Source organism: Pyrus communis, chromosome 5 (assembly GCF_041283825.1).
Source record: "Pyrus communis isolate YQ-2024b chromosome 5, ASM4128382v1, whole genome shotgun sequence".
Taxonomy (NCBI): Eukaryota; Viridiplantae; Streptophyta; class Magnoliopsida; order Rosales; family Rosaceae; genus Pyrus; species Pyrus communis.
Window position 1 is genome coordinate 4,465,135 of NC_142569.1, and position 19,020 is coordinate 4,484,154.

Consider the following 19,020-nt stretch of genomic DNA (forward strand, 5'->3'; position numbering starts at 1 on the left):
GCGACCAGTGAACCAAACCATGGCCGATTGCAGATGCTGCTGCTATTTGCCGGCAGAGAGTCTGAGGATGAGGGAAGCCTATGTGTGTGTATGTTTATCGCTGTAAGATTTTGAATGAAAGTATCACAAGTGACGTGGTACTACTGTACCATACTAAAAATAGTGGTGCGTAAATCTTTATGCCTATAGCACTCCACTCATCATTTGATAAGAGCTCGTGATGAGTTTTCTTACAAGGCTCATAAGCCCGGATGTATGTAATTTCATTTTATACTTATCGGAGATTAATGGCATTAAAACTCTTCTAGTAAACGGACATATATATTTGAGAGAATATTTATAATTGTGGGATATACACACACACACACACACACACACATACACATAGAAGGGTATTCATACCCTTACATTCCAACCACGAACAAGAGGTACTTTTGTATGTTTCACTTTGTAATGTACTTTAATTATCTAAACCATTTAATTTTTAGATCTTCCTCACATATATTAAGGAAATTGGGCTTAGTAGTCCTTTTACAAATCCATCAACCAAAGACAATCCTGCTGTAAAAATGCAGCCTTTCCTTGCCCTCTTTGACAAAAATATCTTTAATTAAATTAATATATTATTGACACAATATTAATACATTCTCAATACAATATTGATATATAGCTTATTGACACAATATTGAATGTTTTTCATCGAAGAGAAATAGTAAAGATTGCATGTTGAAAGCAGGACTATTTTTTGTTGGTGTATTTGTAAAAGGACTAGTAAGCTTAATTTTCCTATATATAATAGTTGCAAAATATTAATAAAAATTTGACTATTAGGCCAGTGGTGCTCTCAAATTTGAATCTTTCTATTCATAGCTTAGCCTAATTTAATTAGATATCAATAAACAAAAGACTTTATATATAAAAAAAGATATGGATCATCCATGTAAATGGTGAAAACATTGAAAAATAAAAAGATACCTAGTAGCTTTATATCTCGAAAAGCAAGTATACAATGAATAGTAAATCAAAATAAAGATAGACTTAAATATAAACTCTTAATTGATACCTTAATCTAGAAAAGAACATGCATGGTATGGATGATAATGTGGTGTCTTATGTGTTTGAAAAATTGGAGAAATATATGGAGGAGGTGGGGTGGAGTCCATATCGGAGAAAATCTTAAATTTTGGCTAAATCAACATAATTCGTCGATATGTCCTACGCATTGGTTAAATATCAGTGAACCTCTTATATTTCTTCTATACTAGTGTTGACATTCCTTAAATTTTCATTTTAAATTTCCAAGTTTTTGAGCAAACTTCCATCATTTCTATCAAATGCAACTGATATCAATTTTATCGATATTTCTACAAATTTGTATACCAATATTGTGATACCAATATTTTTACCATACTAATATTTTAAATACTGGGTGTCTTAGGCACTGGGAGACCAAAGCCGACAAAGGCAAGATGAAATAGACATGGAATACTTGGAATTTTTTTGGTTGAAACTTTTGGCAAAACAGAGTAAGCATTTCGTATATGACCTGGAGTTCCAATGGGATGGACAAACTCGCTAGCTATCTATTTCCTGACTTCATTTTTTATAGATATTTTGGACTACACTCTTCATTTGTTTATTTTGGAGCATCTAAATAATATACAAATTAACCACTGCTAGCCTGTTATTATGTTGCTGGTCTCCTGGATTAACTAGGAGAACAAGTTAGGCAGCATGGTATTAGTGGTTAGCTACTTTTCTTTTATGATACGACGACATATTTACAGTAACGGGTAAGATATTCGAGCTAAATGTATCAGTTATTAGTATCAAACTTTTCATTTATAAGAGTCGAACCTAATATTAGGTGACATGTGTCACTATTTATTGAGAGTATGGATCTCACATCGAAGAAAAAAAGATCTTACATATGCTTATAAATAATTAAACTATACCCATATTGTTAATTAGTTTTATAATAGAACCTCATTTTTTTTTGTTAGCTAAAGAGTAAGCGAAATAAGAATCTTTCATGCCCAAAAACTGAATAATTAAGCTCAAGGTTTTCTAAATCCTCTCACATCTGGCTAGAAATCATTGAAGGGAATTTCAAATACCATGGCTGTCAAATTCCCTTGCTTTTTCACTTTCGGGAGTATAAGATCCCAAGAGAATAATATGGCTAGTTAAGCTATCTACTTCATGTATGTGCGATGTGTCGCCCAAGTAATTTGTTTCCTACTCCACCGTCCCAATTACTTTAGAACGAACTGAATGGAGTTCCATGCATACCAATTGTCAATTGTGTACGTAATTCTGTCTGCTTTTCCCTTCTTTTTCTAAAAAATTAAGTCTGGCAATTTCTTGTACGACTTCTTAATTCGACACGAAACACCACGACTTGTTAACGAGTCACCTATTAAAACCCACTATAATAACGAGTATGACACGAACACAATAAACAAGATCCATTTACCAGGCCTATATAAAATATTGCCATCAAATTTTGTGAGTTAAACTAATTTTCAAAAATTAACTTTCAATTGCATTTTGTTGTTATACAAACGATAGGAGAATGTATATTAAATTCATCTAAATTACGGAAAAGACGAATTTGGATACAAAAGGGTAAGCACATTACTCTGTCCAACTTAGCTAAGTCAAGAACTTCTTTATTCTATCGCATTTGGAGAGAGTCCACTTTCACAAAAAGGTGAACTTATGTGCAATATTCAAAGTTATATTTACGTGAAATGGTACCCAAATTGCTACCCCACTCAAAATTTTCTTAATTACATTAAAAAATGAATATTTACGTGAAATGGTACCCAAATTGCTACCCGGTCTGTTTTCTCTCTGTCCACACCTTACTCATTTTGTAGTTGCGGTTTTTTTCTTCGTTACATATTCAACTACAATAGTTATATGTATTCAATTCAATTACTATTTGACTTTCAAATAATGATTATATTAAATTTATGTAAATGTTGTAGCCAATTCTTTTATTTATACGGTAGAAACTATAATGAAATCGTAATCCTTGTACTTTTCTACACGGAGAGGAGCTAAGACATTAAAAAAAATTACAGGACATAGTATATTGCCATGTAGCCTTTCGTATGAAATTAGAATGTGTAGACAAAAAATTATGCATATTTTATTGGCACCAGATGACATTGTAATGGTTACCGTTAGGATGACGTTCATCTTTTCACAACTTTATTAAAGGGAAAAATAAAGAAGAAGAAGAAGAAGAAGAAGAAGAAGAAGAAGAAGAAGAAAGAAGCCACCAAGAAACAGCTCATCATATATTAGTCCAGGGTTCCTTGGAGTGGAATGAAGACATTTTCTAGGATTGGTCTTGATTGTATAATTTTCGACTGGAGGCACCCATACAACTCATAATTCCACTCCCCCACGTCTTCTACTCCGATTGACCATCAAAACGCGGAGCTTTAGTCATCCGCTTACCCCACACCCCCACCAACTTTCCCAAAACACCCTTTCCCCGCCACAAAATTCCCTCAATCTCCCTACCTTCTAGAGAACTTGCCTTCTAAGAAACCGAATCTTTCCCCCACCCCAGATAAAACCACCACATCCCCCAAACCCAAAAACCAGAAAGGAGAAGCTAGAGAAGGGCTGAAATCTAGAGAGAGAGAGAGAAGGGGGGGGGGGGGATGTTGGGGTTTAAAAATGCTTCACTATTCTAGAGATGTTTATCTCACAAAGAAAAATGTAACGCAGCGGAATTGATAGGCAAGAGAAAGAAAGAATTCTCAAAGTATTACACAAGGTTTTTATTCACTCACAAACTTAGTACAAAAGAAAACACTCAAACACTCTTAGAAGCTTTGTTGCTTCTTCTTACTTCTTACTTGACACTCTCACTTCTTGCTACTTGCTCTCTTGGTTGTTCCAAATGGTGTGGATGCCTTCTCCTTTTATAGGCATGGATGGAACCTTGGAGAAGCATGAAAACATCATGCTAGAGATATCTAGATAATTCCACTACCTTCCTAAGCTAGAATTATCTACACTAATCTTGTATGTTGGTGGAATCCTCACCATTCTTCTAGACTCTTCCACCAACTTGAACTTTGCTAGAATTCTCTAGCATGTGCATGGATCTTTCTTTGTGTATGGGCCGGATCAATTATCTTTGGGCCAAGACAAGATTACAATTCAACATCCCCCCTTAATCTTGTCTTGTGACGCCAATTGAGTTTCTTAGTCTGACAAAGTCTTCTTGTTTGAGTGGCTTGGTGAATATGTCGGCAACTTGGTCTTGAGACTTCACGTATTCCACTTGCACATCCTTTCTTGCAATGCACTCTCTTAAGAAATGATAACGGGTATCTATGTGTTTGCTCCTGTCATGGAATACTGGATTCTTTGCTAGAGCTATTGCAGACTTGTTGTCGACATAGATCTTTGTTGGCTCTTCTTGTCGCATTCTTAATTCTTTCAGCAAGTTTCTCAGCCAGATTGCATGGCAGACACATGAAGTAGCAGCTACATATTCAGCTTCACAGGTAGAGAGAGTGACAATCGGTTGCTTCTTCGACATCCATGTGAATGCAGTGTCTCCCATGAAGAACACAAATCCAGTAGTGTTTTTTCTATCGTCGGAATCTCCTGCCCAATCACTGTCGCTATATCCAACAAGTTTGTAGTTATCAGAACTTGAATAAAACAAGCCAAAGTTAACAGTACCTTTGAGGTATCGAAGAATTCTTTTGGCCGTTTTCAAATGTGTAGTTGTGGGATTCTCCATGTGGCGACTGATTAATCCGACAGCATAGAGAATATCTGGTCTTGTGCAAGTCAAGTAGCGCAAGCTTCCAACTAGGCTTTTGAAAAATGTTGGATCTACGCTTTCTCCTTTGTCATACTTGGTTAGTTTGACTCCGCACTCCATTGGCGTGCTCACGGGCTTGCAGTCGTCCATTTTGAACTTTTTCAGTATCTTCTTTGTGTAGCTTTCTTGGGAGATGAAAATTCCTTCTTCGTTCTGCTTGACTTCAATGCCTAGGTAATATGCCATCAACCCGATGTCGGTCATCTCAAATTCTTTGGTCATCACTCTCTTGAACTCTTCAAACATGCTTGGATTACTCCCAGTGAAGATTAGATCATCCACATATAAGCACACAATCAAAATATCTTCATCTTTGACTTTGACGTAGAGAGCATGTTCATGAGGGCACTTGATGAAGTTGTTTTCCTGAAAGTACTTGTCGATGCGACTATTCCATGCTCGTGGCGCTTGTTTTAACCCATAGAGGGCTTTCTTCAGCTTCAGAACTTTGTCTTCATGCCCTTTGATCTCATAGCCTGACGGTTGCTGAATGTAGACTTCTTCTTCAAGGACTCCATTTAGGAAGGCGGACTTCACATCCATTTGTTGAATCTTCCAACTGTTTTGAGCTGCCAAAGAAATTAGTAATCGTATAGTTTCCAACCGAGCAACGGGTGCGAATACCTCATCATAGTCGATTCCGGCTCTTTGACCATAGCCTTTCGCCACTAGTCTTGCCTTGTATCTTTCGACCTCTCCATTGGCATTTTTCTTTGTCTTGTACACCCACTTGACTCCGATGGCTTTGTGTCCTTTCGGAAGAATAGCGAGTTCCCATGTATCATTCTTCTGGATTGCTTCAATTTCTTCACCCATTGCTTTCCTCCACTTAGTATCTTGCACTGCTTCTTGGAAGTCGACTGGTTCACAATCAGCAAAAAGACAGAAAAGTGTAGGATTATCAAGTCTTTCAGCTACCTCATAAAGATCTCGTATACTTCTTGTGCGTGGTACTTCTCTTTCATTTAGACTCCCACTTGACAATGCTGATGCTGATGAATTACCATGATTGGTTGATGTTGGTGAAGCAGGTGGAGTAGTGGATTCTTGTTGAACCTCTCTTGCTTGCTCCATCATCCCTTGTTCATTCTCTTCTTCAAATTGAGGAAAGAAGTGAAGATCACCTGCATGCGGGCCAAAATCCCATTCTCCTTCTTCATCGAACATCACGTCTCGACTGATCACCGTCTTCCCATTGTTTGGATTATACAGCTTATAGCCTTTTGAATTGGTGTCATAGCCGATGAAGATGAACTTCTCACTTTTGTCGTCGAGTTTGGTTCTCCTCTCGTCTGGTATGTGTACATGGGCTATGCTTCCAAAAACTCTTAGATGAGAAATACCTGGTTTTCTTCCACTCCATGCTTCTTGCGGAGTTTTTCCCCACACACTCCTTGTTGGAGACCGATTGGATAGGTAGACAGCACATGCTACAGCTTCTGCCCACAATTCCTTAGGCAATTTCTTGCTTTTGAGCATGCTTCGAGCCATGTCGAGGATGGTTCGATTTTTCCTTTCCGCCACTCCATTTTGTTGAGGGGATCTTGGAACTGTCAAAGGTCGACGAATTCCATTTGCTTCACAAAACTCTTGAAATTCCTTCGAAGTGAACTCTCCTCCTCGATCAGATCTCATGGCTTTGATCTTGCAACCACTCTCCTTTTCTACAGCGGCTTTGAACTTCTTGAATACTCCAAAGACTTCTGATTTCTGCTTCAAGAAATACACCCAGGTTTTTCTTGAAAAATCATCAATGAAGAGAAGGAAATAATTATTTTTACCCAAAGAGCTTGGTTTTATTGGACCGCACACATCGGTGTGAATGAGCTCGAGTGGCTTTTGGGCTCTTGTGGTCGACTCCTTTGGAAAGCTTTTCCTAAACTGTTTCCCAAGTAAACATCCTTCACAAACTTGATCAGGGTGGCTGATGCACGGTAAGCCTCGCACCATCTCCTTCTTAGATAATAACTCCAATCCCCCAAAGTTAAGATGCCCAAAACGAAGATGCCAAAGCCAAGATATGTCTTTGTAACATATCTTGAGACACTTTGCAACATCGTTTTGAATGTTCATGGGAAACATCCTATTCTTTGACATTTTCGCCTTGGCAATTAATCTTCCTTTGTCATCTCTAAGAAAAAGGATATAATTTTTCGTATGAAAATCATAACCTTTTTCTAAGAGTTGACCCAAACTCAAAATGTTGCTTTTCATATTGGGCATGTAGTAGACATTCGAAATTAATTGGTGACCCCCATTTTCCAGGGGAATAAGGATGTTACCTTTTCCTTTTACGGGTATTTTGGATTCATCTCCAAAAGAAACGTTACCACTCACTGATTCATTGAGCTCTACGAAGATGCTTCTTCTTCCGCACATGTGGTTGCTGGCACCGGTGTCAAGGTACCATGTATAGTCTTGGTCTCCATCATTGTTCTTGCATGCTAGTAGCACAACGCCATTCTCTTCTTGCTCTTCTTTCACATAATTGACCTTCTCATCAAGTCTGCTGTTTGGAGATCTACATTCCCAAGCATAATGCCCAAACTTTTGACAATTATAGCATTGAACTTGAGATTTTTCATACCTTGAGTTTGAGCGTCCTCTTCCGCGACCTTTTGTTGAGCTTTCTCCTCTTTCGTAGTTGCTATGGTTGTTTAAGTTCCAACCACATCCACGCCCATGTCCACGTCCGCGACCTCGACCACGACTTCTTCCATATCGGCTTCTCTCGTTGTCGAAGCTTTCTTCTTTCTTCTTTGGCTGAACATGCGTCTTAAGGAGCTGCTCATCATTCCCTTGCCTCTTCTTATGTTTCTCTTCATATGCTTGTAGCGAACCCATTAATTGCTCTATACTAATTTCTTCCAAGTTTTTAGTTTCTTCAATCGTCACGACAATGTGCTCGAACTTGGGGTCCAACGAGCGTAGTATCTTCTCCATAATTCTAACATCTTCTAACTTTTCTCCGTTTCTTTTTAATTGATTGGAAACGGCTAAGACTCTTGAGAAATAATCAGAGATTGATTCAGACCCTTTCATTTGTAGAGATTCGAACTCACCTCTTAATACTTGAAGACGAACCTTTTTCACTTGTTCGGCTCCTTTGTAAGAGGTTTGAAGCTTCTCCCATGCTTGCTTGGCAGAGGTTGCACTCGAGACCTTCTCAAAGCCATTGTCATCTAATGCTTGGTAGATGAGGTAGAGAGCCTTCTTGTCTCTCTTTCTTGAATCTTTCAAACTCTCCTTCTGGGATTGAGACAGAGTAGCTTCATCTTCTGGCTCAGTGTAGCCTTTCTCCACGACTTCCCAGACATCATGTGCACCCAAAAGGGCCTTCATTTTGATACTCCAATTATCGAAGTTGTTGCTGTCGAGCACTGGAACTTGGAAGGCTGCCATAGCATTGCTAGCCATAGCTCTGATACCACTTTGTTGGGGTTTAAAAATGCTTCACTATTCTAGAGATGTTTATCTCACAAAGAAAAATGTAACGCAGCGGAATTGATAGGCAAGAGAAAGAAAGAATTCTCAAAGTATTACACAAGGTTTTTATTCACTCACAAACTTAGTACAAAAGAAAACACTCAAACACTCTTAGAAGCTTTGTTGCTTCTTCTTACTTCTTACTTGACACTCTCACTTCTTGCTACTTGCTCTCTTGGTTGTTCCAAATGGTGTGGATGCCTTCTCCTTTTATAGGCATGGATGGAACCTTGGAGAAGCATGAAAACATCATGCTAGAGATATCTAGATAATTCCACTACCTTCCTAAGCTAGAATTATCTACACTAATCTTGTATGTTGGTGGAATCCTCACCATTCTTCTAGACTCTTCCACCAACTTGAACTTTGCTAGAATTCTCTAGCATGTGCATGGATCTTTCTTTGTGTATGGGCCGGATCAATTATCTTTGGGCCAAGACAAGATTACAATTCAACAGGGGAATCTAGAGAGAGAAAGTGAAACAGAAGATGGGTGGGGGAAAGAAGAGGTGGTTGTTCTTTCGAAGGATGAAGAAAGAGTCGTGGAGTTTGAGGTGGAAGTATCTGGGGTCTGCCTTCAAGTTCCGGCCCCTGAATCTGCAGCTTTCCTTTTACGATGATGTGGTTTTCAAGATCGTGGCGGCATTCGAGGCCGTGGTTTTGCTGCTCAGAATCTGTTTCTTCTACTTGTTTTGTGGATGCCATTTTTGAGAGGATTTTCTTCTGACTCTCCTTGTACTTGGTTTTCTATGTTGCTTCAAGAAGGGTACAGTTGACAGATCAAGTTGCTTGCCAAATGGATTAGGGTTTTTTTTTTTTTTCTGGGGAGGATATTGGTTCTGTCAAGTTGGCGTTCCTAATATGCTTATTATGTTCATGTACAAAGTTAATGATCAGTTAACTTTTTTTTTTTTTCATGAATTCTGACTTCTTTTTCTGCAATTTAATTCAGGAAATTGGTTTTGTCATTCTGCAAAGTTACTTTGAATTGTACATATTTAATGTCATTACCTACGCCACTAGAGAAATTCTTGACTGTGGATGGCGGTGCCACTTTATTGATCTACACATATTCATTTATTATTGACGTAGAACGTAATTACATTGTTATATGTTAGAATTTTCTATTTACATTATGGAGGAAAACAGGACTTCGTAGGTAAAGTTAAACCCTTTTAATTCTTTGAACTACAAGCCGCCTGCCCCATTTTAGTTTGGAACAGAAGGAATCTTCCAAAGCCAAATTAGCAAATCAGGGGTCTTATAAATTTTAGGGTAAATTAGATAAAACTACTTCGGGTTATTAACAATTTTATACTTCGTTATTGAAAAAATTTTAATGTCATACCTCATCTATGAATTTTTTACAATTTCATTTCTTCCATTAAATTTCTGTTAATTATTCCGTTAAATAGTGACGTGATCTATTAAAAAACTTAATTAATTAAATAAATAAAATAAAATCTTTTTTTTTTTTTTGGCATGGGACCCACCCCTTCCCTCACCCTTTCTTCCCCCGCCCCACTCTATCCCACCCAAAACCCAGATCTCTTCCCTTTCCCCTTCTCTGCAACCCCCGACCCCTTCCCCACCCACGCCAACATCTCCCCCCCCCCTCCCCCAAAAGACCCACCTCCTCATTCTCTGCCGCCCACCCCTCTCCCCGACTCGTGCCTTTTCTGGTGATGGGCGTTCTGGGCATTTGGGTTTCGGTGGTTGAGGAAGAAATCGTACTCCAATCTCTATGCTTCAGTCTCGGCCGGCTCCGTCTCTATATCGTTTTCGTCCGAATGTTCCGGGGCGAGATGGTGGGGCGATTTTTGGTGTTGGCGGGATTGGGATTGAGTTTTTTGGCGTTGGTCGAAGAACTTGGAATCCGGCGGCGACGGAGGGTAGAAAATTTTCCAGTTCCACATGGAAGAGGCTTGAGCAGGTGTTGGTGAAAGGCGGGGGCGGAGGAGGAAGAGAGGATGTGGGGAAGGTTGGAGCTGTTGGCGTGGGTGAAGGGATCTGGGTTTTGGGTGGGATAAGGGGAGTGGGGGAAGAAAGGGTGAGGGAAGGGGTGGGTCCCATGCCAAAAAAAAAAAGATTTATTTTTTTATTTTTTTTAATATTTAATTAATCAAATTTTTAATAGATAATGGGTCTCGTCTCATGTTACGTTATTATTTAATAGAATAATTGACAGAAATTTAACGAAATGTATGAAATTGTAAAAAATTCATAAATAAGGTATGACACTGAAACTTTTTAAAGATGATGTATGAAACTGTTAATGACTTAATAATTAAGGTAGTTTTAAGTAATTTATCCTAAATTTTATCTTGGAAGATCGAAGGGTATTATATGTAATTTTACATTTCATGTGTCATAAGGATAAAGGATAGAAATATAGAAAAACTAATGAAAAGAGTTAGAAAATTTTGAGTTTTAATGAAAATAACAAAATAAATAGTACAAAGATTAACTTTTTAATGTAAAAATATGATTTTTCGTTAAAGTTCCTAGAAATATTGGAGTGTCACCTTCTCCTCCACTTTTTTATGGTAATTTTCCCAGTCAACTTGGTATCTTCTCGGGGCTCCACCTATCAGTCAAAGACTAATGTTATATTTACCACATTTTTGCATCATATTTCTACTAGAGGTAATTGTTAATTGTCCCTCTACTTCAAATGTTGCAGATCTATAAGAAAAAGGTGTTTCACTTAATTGGTTTGTATATTAGCAATTTTTATATATTTTTAGTTTGTAACCGTATGATAGGATTACAAATAGTAAAGAATTCACTAAATCTCTCTGGCTTTAACTCTTTATTGTTTTATCCTTTCTGTGTGAGATTCTATCTAATTATTTACAATTTCTGCATTCTTATTCATGTGCTTATAACAACCATTTATTGATTATTATTTTTCTTGCAGTTCCAAGCTTTTGATGAGTTAAGGCCAACTCTCTCGATCTCCCTCTTTATCCTGCTTTATTTCAATTTCTTGGTATGCAATATTTCTTTGCCTGGATTTTTTATAATATTATTTACTAGTATTATATTTTCTTCTTCTACATATATATATAAATCCAAAACACAAAAATTTTAAAATAACCATAATCCAAAAATACTCTTATTTGATTCAGATTTTAAGAAAAAAATATTTCAATTTGTAGTCTTCTAGCAAAACAAAACTACCAGATAAAAAGGAAAAAACATGGGTATAGAGGTTTTTTATTTTTTTTTTTATTTTTAATTTGGTAGAATGGGAAGAGGGAAGATGCAGATGGTGGAGAGGGAAGAGAAATAGGGAAGGAAGGCTAGAAAGAGGGGGAGTCAGGCTGCCGTCAACCCCAAGCCAGAACAAGGAGCGTCGGCTAGGAGGGTTTCTTTTAGCTTGAAGGCAGAGGGGAGGAAAGGTTAGAGAGAGGAGATAAAACGCGTTTGAGTTTGAGGAATTGTTCATTCATGCATTGGGAGTAATGTGTTAGCTGATGGAGGTTGAATTGCCTTAGGTCTCATCTGGTGACTGACTTTGAAGTTAGTTGAGTGCATCAGATCCAAGAGGAGATATAATTCTTGGATAATGCTAAGGAGATTAAATTTTTAGATAAAATTGTGTAAACTAAATGACATACATTGATGATCGGATTATTATTTACATATTGATAAATGTGCTTATTTTTATTGGTGATACATCACTTAGTTTGTAAATTTTGTTTATAAATTTAGCCTCTCTAGCGTTACCCATAATTTTTGGGTTATCTTGGGAAGGTAATTCTCTAGCTAGTGTGGATAAGAAAACATACTACTTTTGAATTTTTTTTAATGAGATATAACATTGAGTGAAACAAAATATTTAATAGATGGGATTAAAAATAAAATATTTAATTGTACACTTGAATGCTAAGTAGCCTTGAAGCGGAACTCAGTCTTTTGTTTGTTATTGGTACCTTTGTGCCAATAGAATCCCTAAAATATGTAGACTTTTCAGCCAAAATGGTAACTGAGATTGACCTAACTTCTAACATTGAAAATTTATAAAAGTGGTCTTTTGAGTTTGTTCATCGTAAATCATTTGGTCATTCCGTGAAAAAACTGTCAATATTCTTGTTAAGTGAAAATGTTGATTTGAAAAAAAAAAAAATTCTTAAAAAGGTAGTCAAGTGATCGTTTACATGACAATTTAACGAAGATATTGACAAACTCTTCACAGAATGACTAAAATAAATTGTAGTGGACAAATTTAAAAATCACGTCCGTCGATTTTCATTTTCAAGCTAAAAAGCCAAATAAGCATAAATAATTACATAGCATGGTATTTATGTTGAGGTGGCAGCCAAATTATCTTCTTCTGAAACATTTTATCTGCCACTGCCAAACCTCTCTTATCCCTTTCCCTCCAACTTCTACCCCCTGAAAACCTACAGCCAGAGTAGAGATGCAGGCCTCAATCTGCCCACAAACTTCACCACCCTCTCTATCCAGTTTCAGACCTACCCACCACAACCCTCTTCTGGGTAACTCTCTGCCTTCAAGGCCATGTTTGGCTCTCAAAAAAAGAGCCACTTTAACCACAAAAGCACTTCTGTCAGCTACCAAGGAATCAGTCCTCAGGGACTTTCATGAACGCAGAGCTCTCAAGGTAAAGCGAATCCTACTTCCCGTTGACATTATTATTGTGTTTTGCTTTGTTTGGTTGCTGGGAAAACGTCTGGAGAAGCTAAAAAGAAAAATACTTATTGGTTCTGCAATTTGATAACCATGTCTTGATATCCAAGAATTCTGATGTAAGTTGTAACTGTGTTTTTTCAGATTATTTCAGGATTGCAGAATTTTGACAAAGAAAATGTTGCATCAGTCATTACTGCCGCTGAGCAGGTTTGTTTCTTACTCCGTTTATAGATGAAGTTATGAACTAACGATGAACTCGCTAAACAAAAACAGATTATGTTTTTGAACCAAGGGATCTGAATATGTTAGAGCACATTGCTTGTGGTGTCAAATTTCATCGAATTTCCGAGCAAATGTTGAACTTTTTATGTCATGTTGTCATGTGTCGTTGCATCTATAGGGAGGAGCAACTCATGTGGATATAGCCTGTGACCCGGAGTTGGTGAAGCTTGCTATCGATTTAACTTCTCTTCCGGTATATTCATATGCTTTCTAAGCGTATCGTGATCATCATTTTCCAACCGTAGTTTGCATGTATAAGGATGTCTTCCTTGTGCAGGTTTGTGTTTCTTCTGTAGATCCAGCAGCATTTCCAGCTGCCGTTGAAGCAGGAGCACTGATGGTTCGACTACAAACTAACCCCTTTCGTACTACACATTTCAGGCCAAAAATTTGATTATGTGACCTGGTTCCCTTCGAGGGAATGCTAAATCGTTTCAGAACAATATTGCTATGTGCTTTTCGGTTTGTGTTGATATGATAAATTTGATGGCTTTTGCAGGTTGAGATTGGAAACTACGACTCCTTTTACGAGATGGGAGTGGTTTTCACTTCGGAGCAGGTGGTACCACATTCGTTACCTTGCAAATTACGAAAAACATAGCGCTATAAGTGTACTAATCGGATTCTCTTGTTGTATTCTGTTGAGTTCCTTGGCAGATATTGAATCTGACAAAGGAGACCAAGAGGATTCTTCCGTCTGTGACCTTATCAGTCACTGTACCTCATACACTAAGCCTTCCAGATCAGGTCGGAATCATTGCTGAAAGTGACTATCGATGTGTGTTGGCACGATGTATTTGGTTTAACCAAGCTAGTTGAATCAATGTACAGGTCAAGCTTGCAGAGATGCTGGAGCAGGCAGGTGTCGACATCATTCAAACCGAAGGAGGAAAATGTACCAGTCCTTCGAAATCAGGTGTTCTTGGTTTGGTCGAGAAGGTAACACGAATTAACCTACACATACCTTAACTGTTACGAGTTATCCAAACTAATCTTAGGCTCCAGACGAGCCTGAGTAGACAAACGAAAAAAAAACCAAGAGCTTGGCATTGAATTCTTGCCTAGAGCGTGTTTGGGATTGAACACATGCAACCAGTTTTATTTCAACAGACACATTTGATGATAGTATTTCATGTTTTAGGCAACACCAACATTGGCAGCAGCATATTCGATATCCCATGCTGTCAAGATTCCGGTAATGTGTTCATCCGGATTGAGTGCAGTTACAGCCCCAATGGCAATAGCAGCAGGAGCTGCCGGTGTGGTATGTAAACGATGAACCTGCTTCTGTAATATGCACATTTCAACAAAAGCTTATTTGTTGAAATACCCTCTCAAACTCAACGCGAATCTCACTTTAACCCTCTGAAACTGAATTTGTGATACTTTGGGCCTGATAAGCGCACTTCCCGTCTCACTTTGCCCCACCGTCCAAATCCGTCAACACTGAAGTATGTTGTCTAGCTATTTTTGCGTGGTTAACTTACTGGTTGTTTCATCATTTTCGGACACAGGGCGTCGGCTCAGCCGTGAACAAGCTCAATGATGTTGTTGCAATGATTGCAGAAGTGAGGAGTATTTCCAATTCATTAGGAGCTTCAGCTGGTAGGCTCACTGCAGCTGAAGAACAAGTTTTGAAACTGTAATCCAGTAATCATATAGTGCAGCAATATACATACATTGTTGGCAACAATATCCAAATAAATAAGAGCAGCAGTTTTCTTTCAGATTTCTAGGTTCTGTTTTCCTTGGCAGCATAAACTGAACTTCACAAAACAAGAACGATTTGGACCCCAGCATCTGGTGCAAGAACATCTTTCGTTCAACCAGATTGCCCTTAACAATTCTTATTCTGCGCAAGAATTGAAAGAAGTTCTCGCCAACTACACTAACAAATCAAAAGAATGAGGGGAAAAGAAGTTATATATTCTCGAAAACTGTTAGGAATCAAGAACATGACTCGACAATGAGTGTATTCGATACAATTGCCCAGTGACAGCTAAAACTAGAAGTTCCTAGTAAGGTTTAGACCTGTCATCTTCCACTAAATAAAGTACATACCCAACTGTTAAAATCTGAATTCACTACTAAATTCGAATTGTGAACGGATATGGACAAGAATGATACAGGCATAGACAGTTTTACAAAAGACACATGACCAGGACCTATGACTTGCATACAACTAGAGTACGCCCACCATACGGAAACATGATTTCTTAGACAGACCAATCTTCCTCTTCCTCATCCTCGGTTTCTTCATCCTCGCCACTTTCCTGAAAATGTTCGAAATCTGCTTAGTAAATTGCAATTCAGCACCACTCGGCATTGCTTGTAAGATAAGGTTCTGCTTATTAACTATAAAGATCATTCAAAGCATGTTTACCTTTCTTTGTGCATATTCTGCCATGGCCTTCTCAAACTCAGCTCGTTTCTCCGTGGCTATATCATAATACTGAACCTTTTCCTAATATAAGAAGAAAGAGAGAGAGAGAAAAGAACGAAGAACAAAATTCTATAAGCTATTTTTAATCACCATTGTCAGGGAAACTCATAAACAGTCAAAAAGCTAAAATACTATTTGATGCTTGATGTCACTAGATGATCAACAAGTAAAATAGTCTAAATGGTGAGAACCACACAGAGTCATTAGGAAAGAACCGTTGCATGATTCAGCCAGTATCACTTAGCTGTAAATCTCATGAACCCAAGGCGGGTCAGTATTTAAGCGAGATGAGATCCACTATAATAATTAGCTTAAGTAAAAAAAGACAACTACATACACATCAAACAAGTCCATACAGGTGAATGGGCCATATATTTTAACCAAAACTATAGGTCAGAACATTAGGTTAAATAGAACCCACGATTTGAAAGTCATACTTCATCCGGTCTTCAATACAGAACTTTAGAGAAAGTAAAGCAAAAATATAATGAAAACATAAAAGGCCAACTAAAGTATAAAGAGACACAAACCTCATATGTCATTGTTTTCCACTTCTCTCCACACACCTTTCCAATCTGAACGAGAAAGTAGTGCATATTCATATACAAGAGAACTGATGGTATGAGCAACAATGAAAAACATGCAAAAAGTTAAACGGATTACCGTATCATACACTTACTTCGCGCATTTGCTTGATACCTGGATTTTGCTCTTGAAGTTCCTTACGATAATCCTCCCTTAAACACAAGAAAAACCAGTTTAAGTCGGTAAAACCTCAAGAGGTTTATGGTTGGTTCTTCATATATGAGAAAGGTGCTCAGAGTGAGTTTGATAAATAGCGTTCTCATTGAGGCATTATAAATTATAATTAATCACAAAAAAAAATAAAGAACGTCATAACAAAAGAACAATCAAGAACCAGCTTTGGTTAATCTGACCTTACACTGACAAAATAACTGTAGTGAGAGGTAAGGGAAATTCAATTTAAAAACAAAGAAACTGTGGATTTATTTTTTCAGATTGAAGTACCAATGAAAATAAAACAAAGTAAAATAATACTGAACAAGAATGAGGGGACTAATACTTAGAAAACTTCACCAAAAAATTTCTATGGAAGGTTACAACTAGTGAATTTCAGAAATCGACCGAAACCTTGTAGATTTGATAAATAACTTAATATCAATTTTCATCATCAGTCGTGATTATGGTTCTGGTTCATAGTATTCATATTATGGATAGTTGAGAGATCTTCAGTTTCTATATCTTTCTTTATTAGAGGGGACAAATTCCAAATTTAAGGCCATTGGGTGATTGAGGTTGGTCAGTCTCATTATCTGGATACTCAATTTCAGCGATCCAAAAGGATGACGTGTTCTTATAGGACTAAGACAATCAAACAACAAAGTCATTGAACAAGTTGGAAATTTAATCAATTACAGCAAGTTGACAATCAAACAACATGTATAATAAACAACAAAGCCATTGGGTGATTGAGGTTGGTCAGTCTCATTATCTGGATACTCAATTTCAGCGATCCAAAAGGATGACGTGTTCTTATAGGACTAAGACAATCAAACAACAAAGTCATTGAACAAGTTGGAAATTTAATCAATTACAGCAAGTTGACAATCAAACAACATGTATAATAAACATAAATGAAAAGCTAAACAGGAACGAAAAGAGGTACATACAGGAAATAGAAGAAAGCAGTTGGCGGTTTCTTGGGTATCTTGGAATCAACTTTTGCACTTTTCTTCTTCTGCTTGGTTTTGGACTTCTTTAGTGAAACGATTCTCTTTCCCTCCACATTTACGCTGCTTAACCTTGTTGACCTCCTTGTCCCCTCCCTTTGTTGGACCTTCAACACCATTTCCCTAAAAAGATTGAAGAATTTCTTTCAATGAGCACCGATGCCTCGGCCAGGAATAAAAGGAATGAAACAACAAATTCAACCGCCAATGTCACACCATCAAAAGCACAACAGACCTAAAAAGCCTCCATCGAGTCCAGGCCTCACACGATCATTAAACATTTTCTTGAAAGTGAAACTCAGAGCCACACAACCCGTAACCCTGAAAAGCTCCTTCCCTTCCTAGTTCTTCTATTTCCTCTTTTTCTTTCCTATCACCCAATTCCTCAGCAAGCAGCCTGAGAGTAAGTATACACTGTATACGCTAAGCATTGCTCGAAATTCAAAAGGGTACAAAGCTAAAGAATAACCGAACGAAATTAGAAGCAATAAAATCACCAATTTCTCAAATTTAAACTAACTGAACAAACCCCACCACCCAACTGAGCTTAACCTAGCTTCTTGTCCAAGACTCCAAGTACTGAGTTCTCCACATTATTCAACACAAAACAACACAACGCAATCAACAAAATAGCAGAAAGTAACGATCTTTGCCTTCTTTTTCCATTTATTTTATTTTATCATTTCATGGGTTTTTTCAAAAACCCAACAAAAATTCAGAAAGCATTGAACGAACAGTGATGAACATGTGGTGAGAAAAGAGATAGGGTAGAGGAAAAGTACCCAGTTGAAGCTTTTGTGGCGGAGGAAGAAGACGAGGGAGACTGCTGGGAGTTGCTAGTTTTCTTTGCCATGTTTCTTCGCTTCGGGCCTTTTGGCGTCGGTCGTGGAATCGGGTCGGGTGAGTGGGTTGGTGTGGGAAGTGGGCAGGCACAGTGACGACTGATGATTAGACCGTGGCGAGCACTCTGAGAAGACCACGACGTTTTGGTGGGTACGGTGGGTGATGTGACGGCTTAACGAGTGAATCTCGCCAGGAAGTTGGGCTGTGTGGTTAAATCAGGCCCAAGGTAACTAGGCTGGGCCCAATTTCCACCGTCATCGGCATGCATTAAAATCACAATAAAACAAAAATTAAAAATCACGGAAATGTAGTATTTTTTAAACAAATGATATTATTATTATTATTTTTTATAAATTAGAGATATGTTAGGTTTACATGTAGGTGAGGTTTTTTTTTTAAAAAAAACAAGATTTGATTGTGTGAAATTACATTTATGCCTCATATTTCTTATTTATGTTCTATTTTAATTAAATGATTAAATTAGTAATTTTATAAAATTTTGGTTGACAATAAATATTTTATTAATTAATAGAAATACTTAGGTTTAGAAATCGGATTGACTTAATTTTAAAACAACATCCCTGTTATGAAAAACTAAAAATAATATCCAAGAAATAAAACAGTCTTCTAATATAATTTCATAAAATACCAATTTTCTTGAAGAACTTTGTATGTATGCCTTCTTTTTTACATAT

General features: G+C 37.5%; 2 protein-coding genes across 3 annotated transcripts; one reads left to right on the forward strand and one right to left on the reverse strand.

The window, feature by feature from the left end:
* Positions 1 to 12,661: 12,661 nt before the first annotated feature.
* On the forward strand, positions 12,662 to 15,015 carry LOC137725199 (uncharacterized protein ycf23). The gene is made up of 9 exons (XM_068463800.2): positions 12,662 to 12,977; positions 13,148 to 13,213; positions 13,407 to 13,481; positions 13,566 to 13,628; positions 13,788 to 13,847; positions 13,946 to 14,035; positions 14,120 to 14,227; positions 14,430 to 14,552; positions 14,803 to 15,015. The coding sequence occupies exons 1-9, from the start codon at positions 12,774 to 12,776 to the stop codon at positions 14,932 to 14,934; spliced, it is 921 nt and encodes a 306-aa protein (XP_068319901.2). The 5' UTR covers positions 12,662 to 12,773; the 3' UTR covers positions 14,935 to 15,015.
* A 178-nt stretch (positions 15,016 to 15,193) lies between these two features.
* On the reverse strand, positions 15,194 to 18,464 carry LOC137725200 (high mobility group B protein 14). Of its 2 annotated transcripts, none has more exons than XM_068463801.2 (6): positions 18,265 to 18,464; positions 17,423 to 17,605; positions 16,411 to 16,468; positions 16,262 to 16,306; positions 15,672 to 15,752; positions 15,194 to 15,561 (listed from the first exon to the last, which is right to left on the reverse strand). In XM_068463801.2, the coding sequence occupies exons 1-6, from the start codon at positions 18,333 to 18,335 to the stop codon at positions 15,505 to 15,507; spliced, it is 495 nt and encodes a 164-aa protein (XP_068319902.2). In that variant the 5' UTR covers positions 18,336 to 18,464; the 3' UTR covers positions 15,194 to 15,504. The 2 variants fall into 2 exon arrangements, with proteins under 2 accessions (XP_068319902.2, XP_088549995.1); XM_088693869.1 differs by lacking the exon at positions 18,265 to 18,464 and adding an exon at positions 17,718 to 17,859 and having other exon boundaries at positions 15,355 to 15,561.
* Positions 18,465 to 19,020: the final 556 nt, after the last annotated feature.

Bases quoted from the DNA above. Each gene is read 5' to 3' on its own strand.
- LOC137725199 (XM_068463800.2), top strand. From the start codon at position 12,774: ATGCAGGCCTCAATCTGCCCACAAACTTCACCACCCTCTCTATCCAGT. The intron at 13,629-13,787 runs GTTCGACTACAA...TGGCTTTTGCAG, and splicing joins TTGAAGCAGGAGCACTGATG to GTTGAGATTGGAAACTACGA. The intron at 14,553-14,802 runs GTATGTAAACGA...TTTCGGACACAG, and splicing joins CAGCAGGAGCTGCCGGTGTG to GGCGTCGGCTCAGCCGTGAA.
- LOC137725200 (XM_068463801.2), bottom strand. From the start codon at position 18,335: ATGGCAAAGAAAACTAGCAACTCCCAGCAGTCTCCCTCGTCTTCTTCC. The intron at 17,606-18,264 runs GTACTTTTCCTC...CAATCTTTTTAG, and splicing joins GCCACAAAAGCTTCAACTGG to GGAAATGGTGTTGAAGGTCC. The intron at 15,753-16,261 runs GTTTGTGTCTCT...TTCTTATATTAG, and splicing joins GGAAAACAATGACATATGAG to GAAAAGGTTCAGTATTATGA.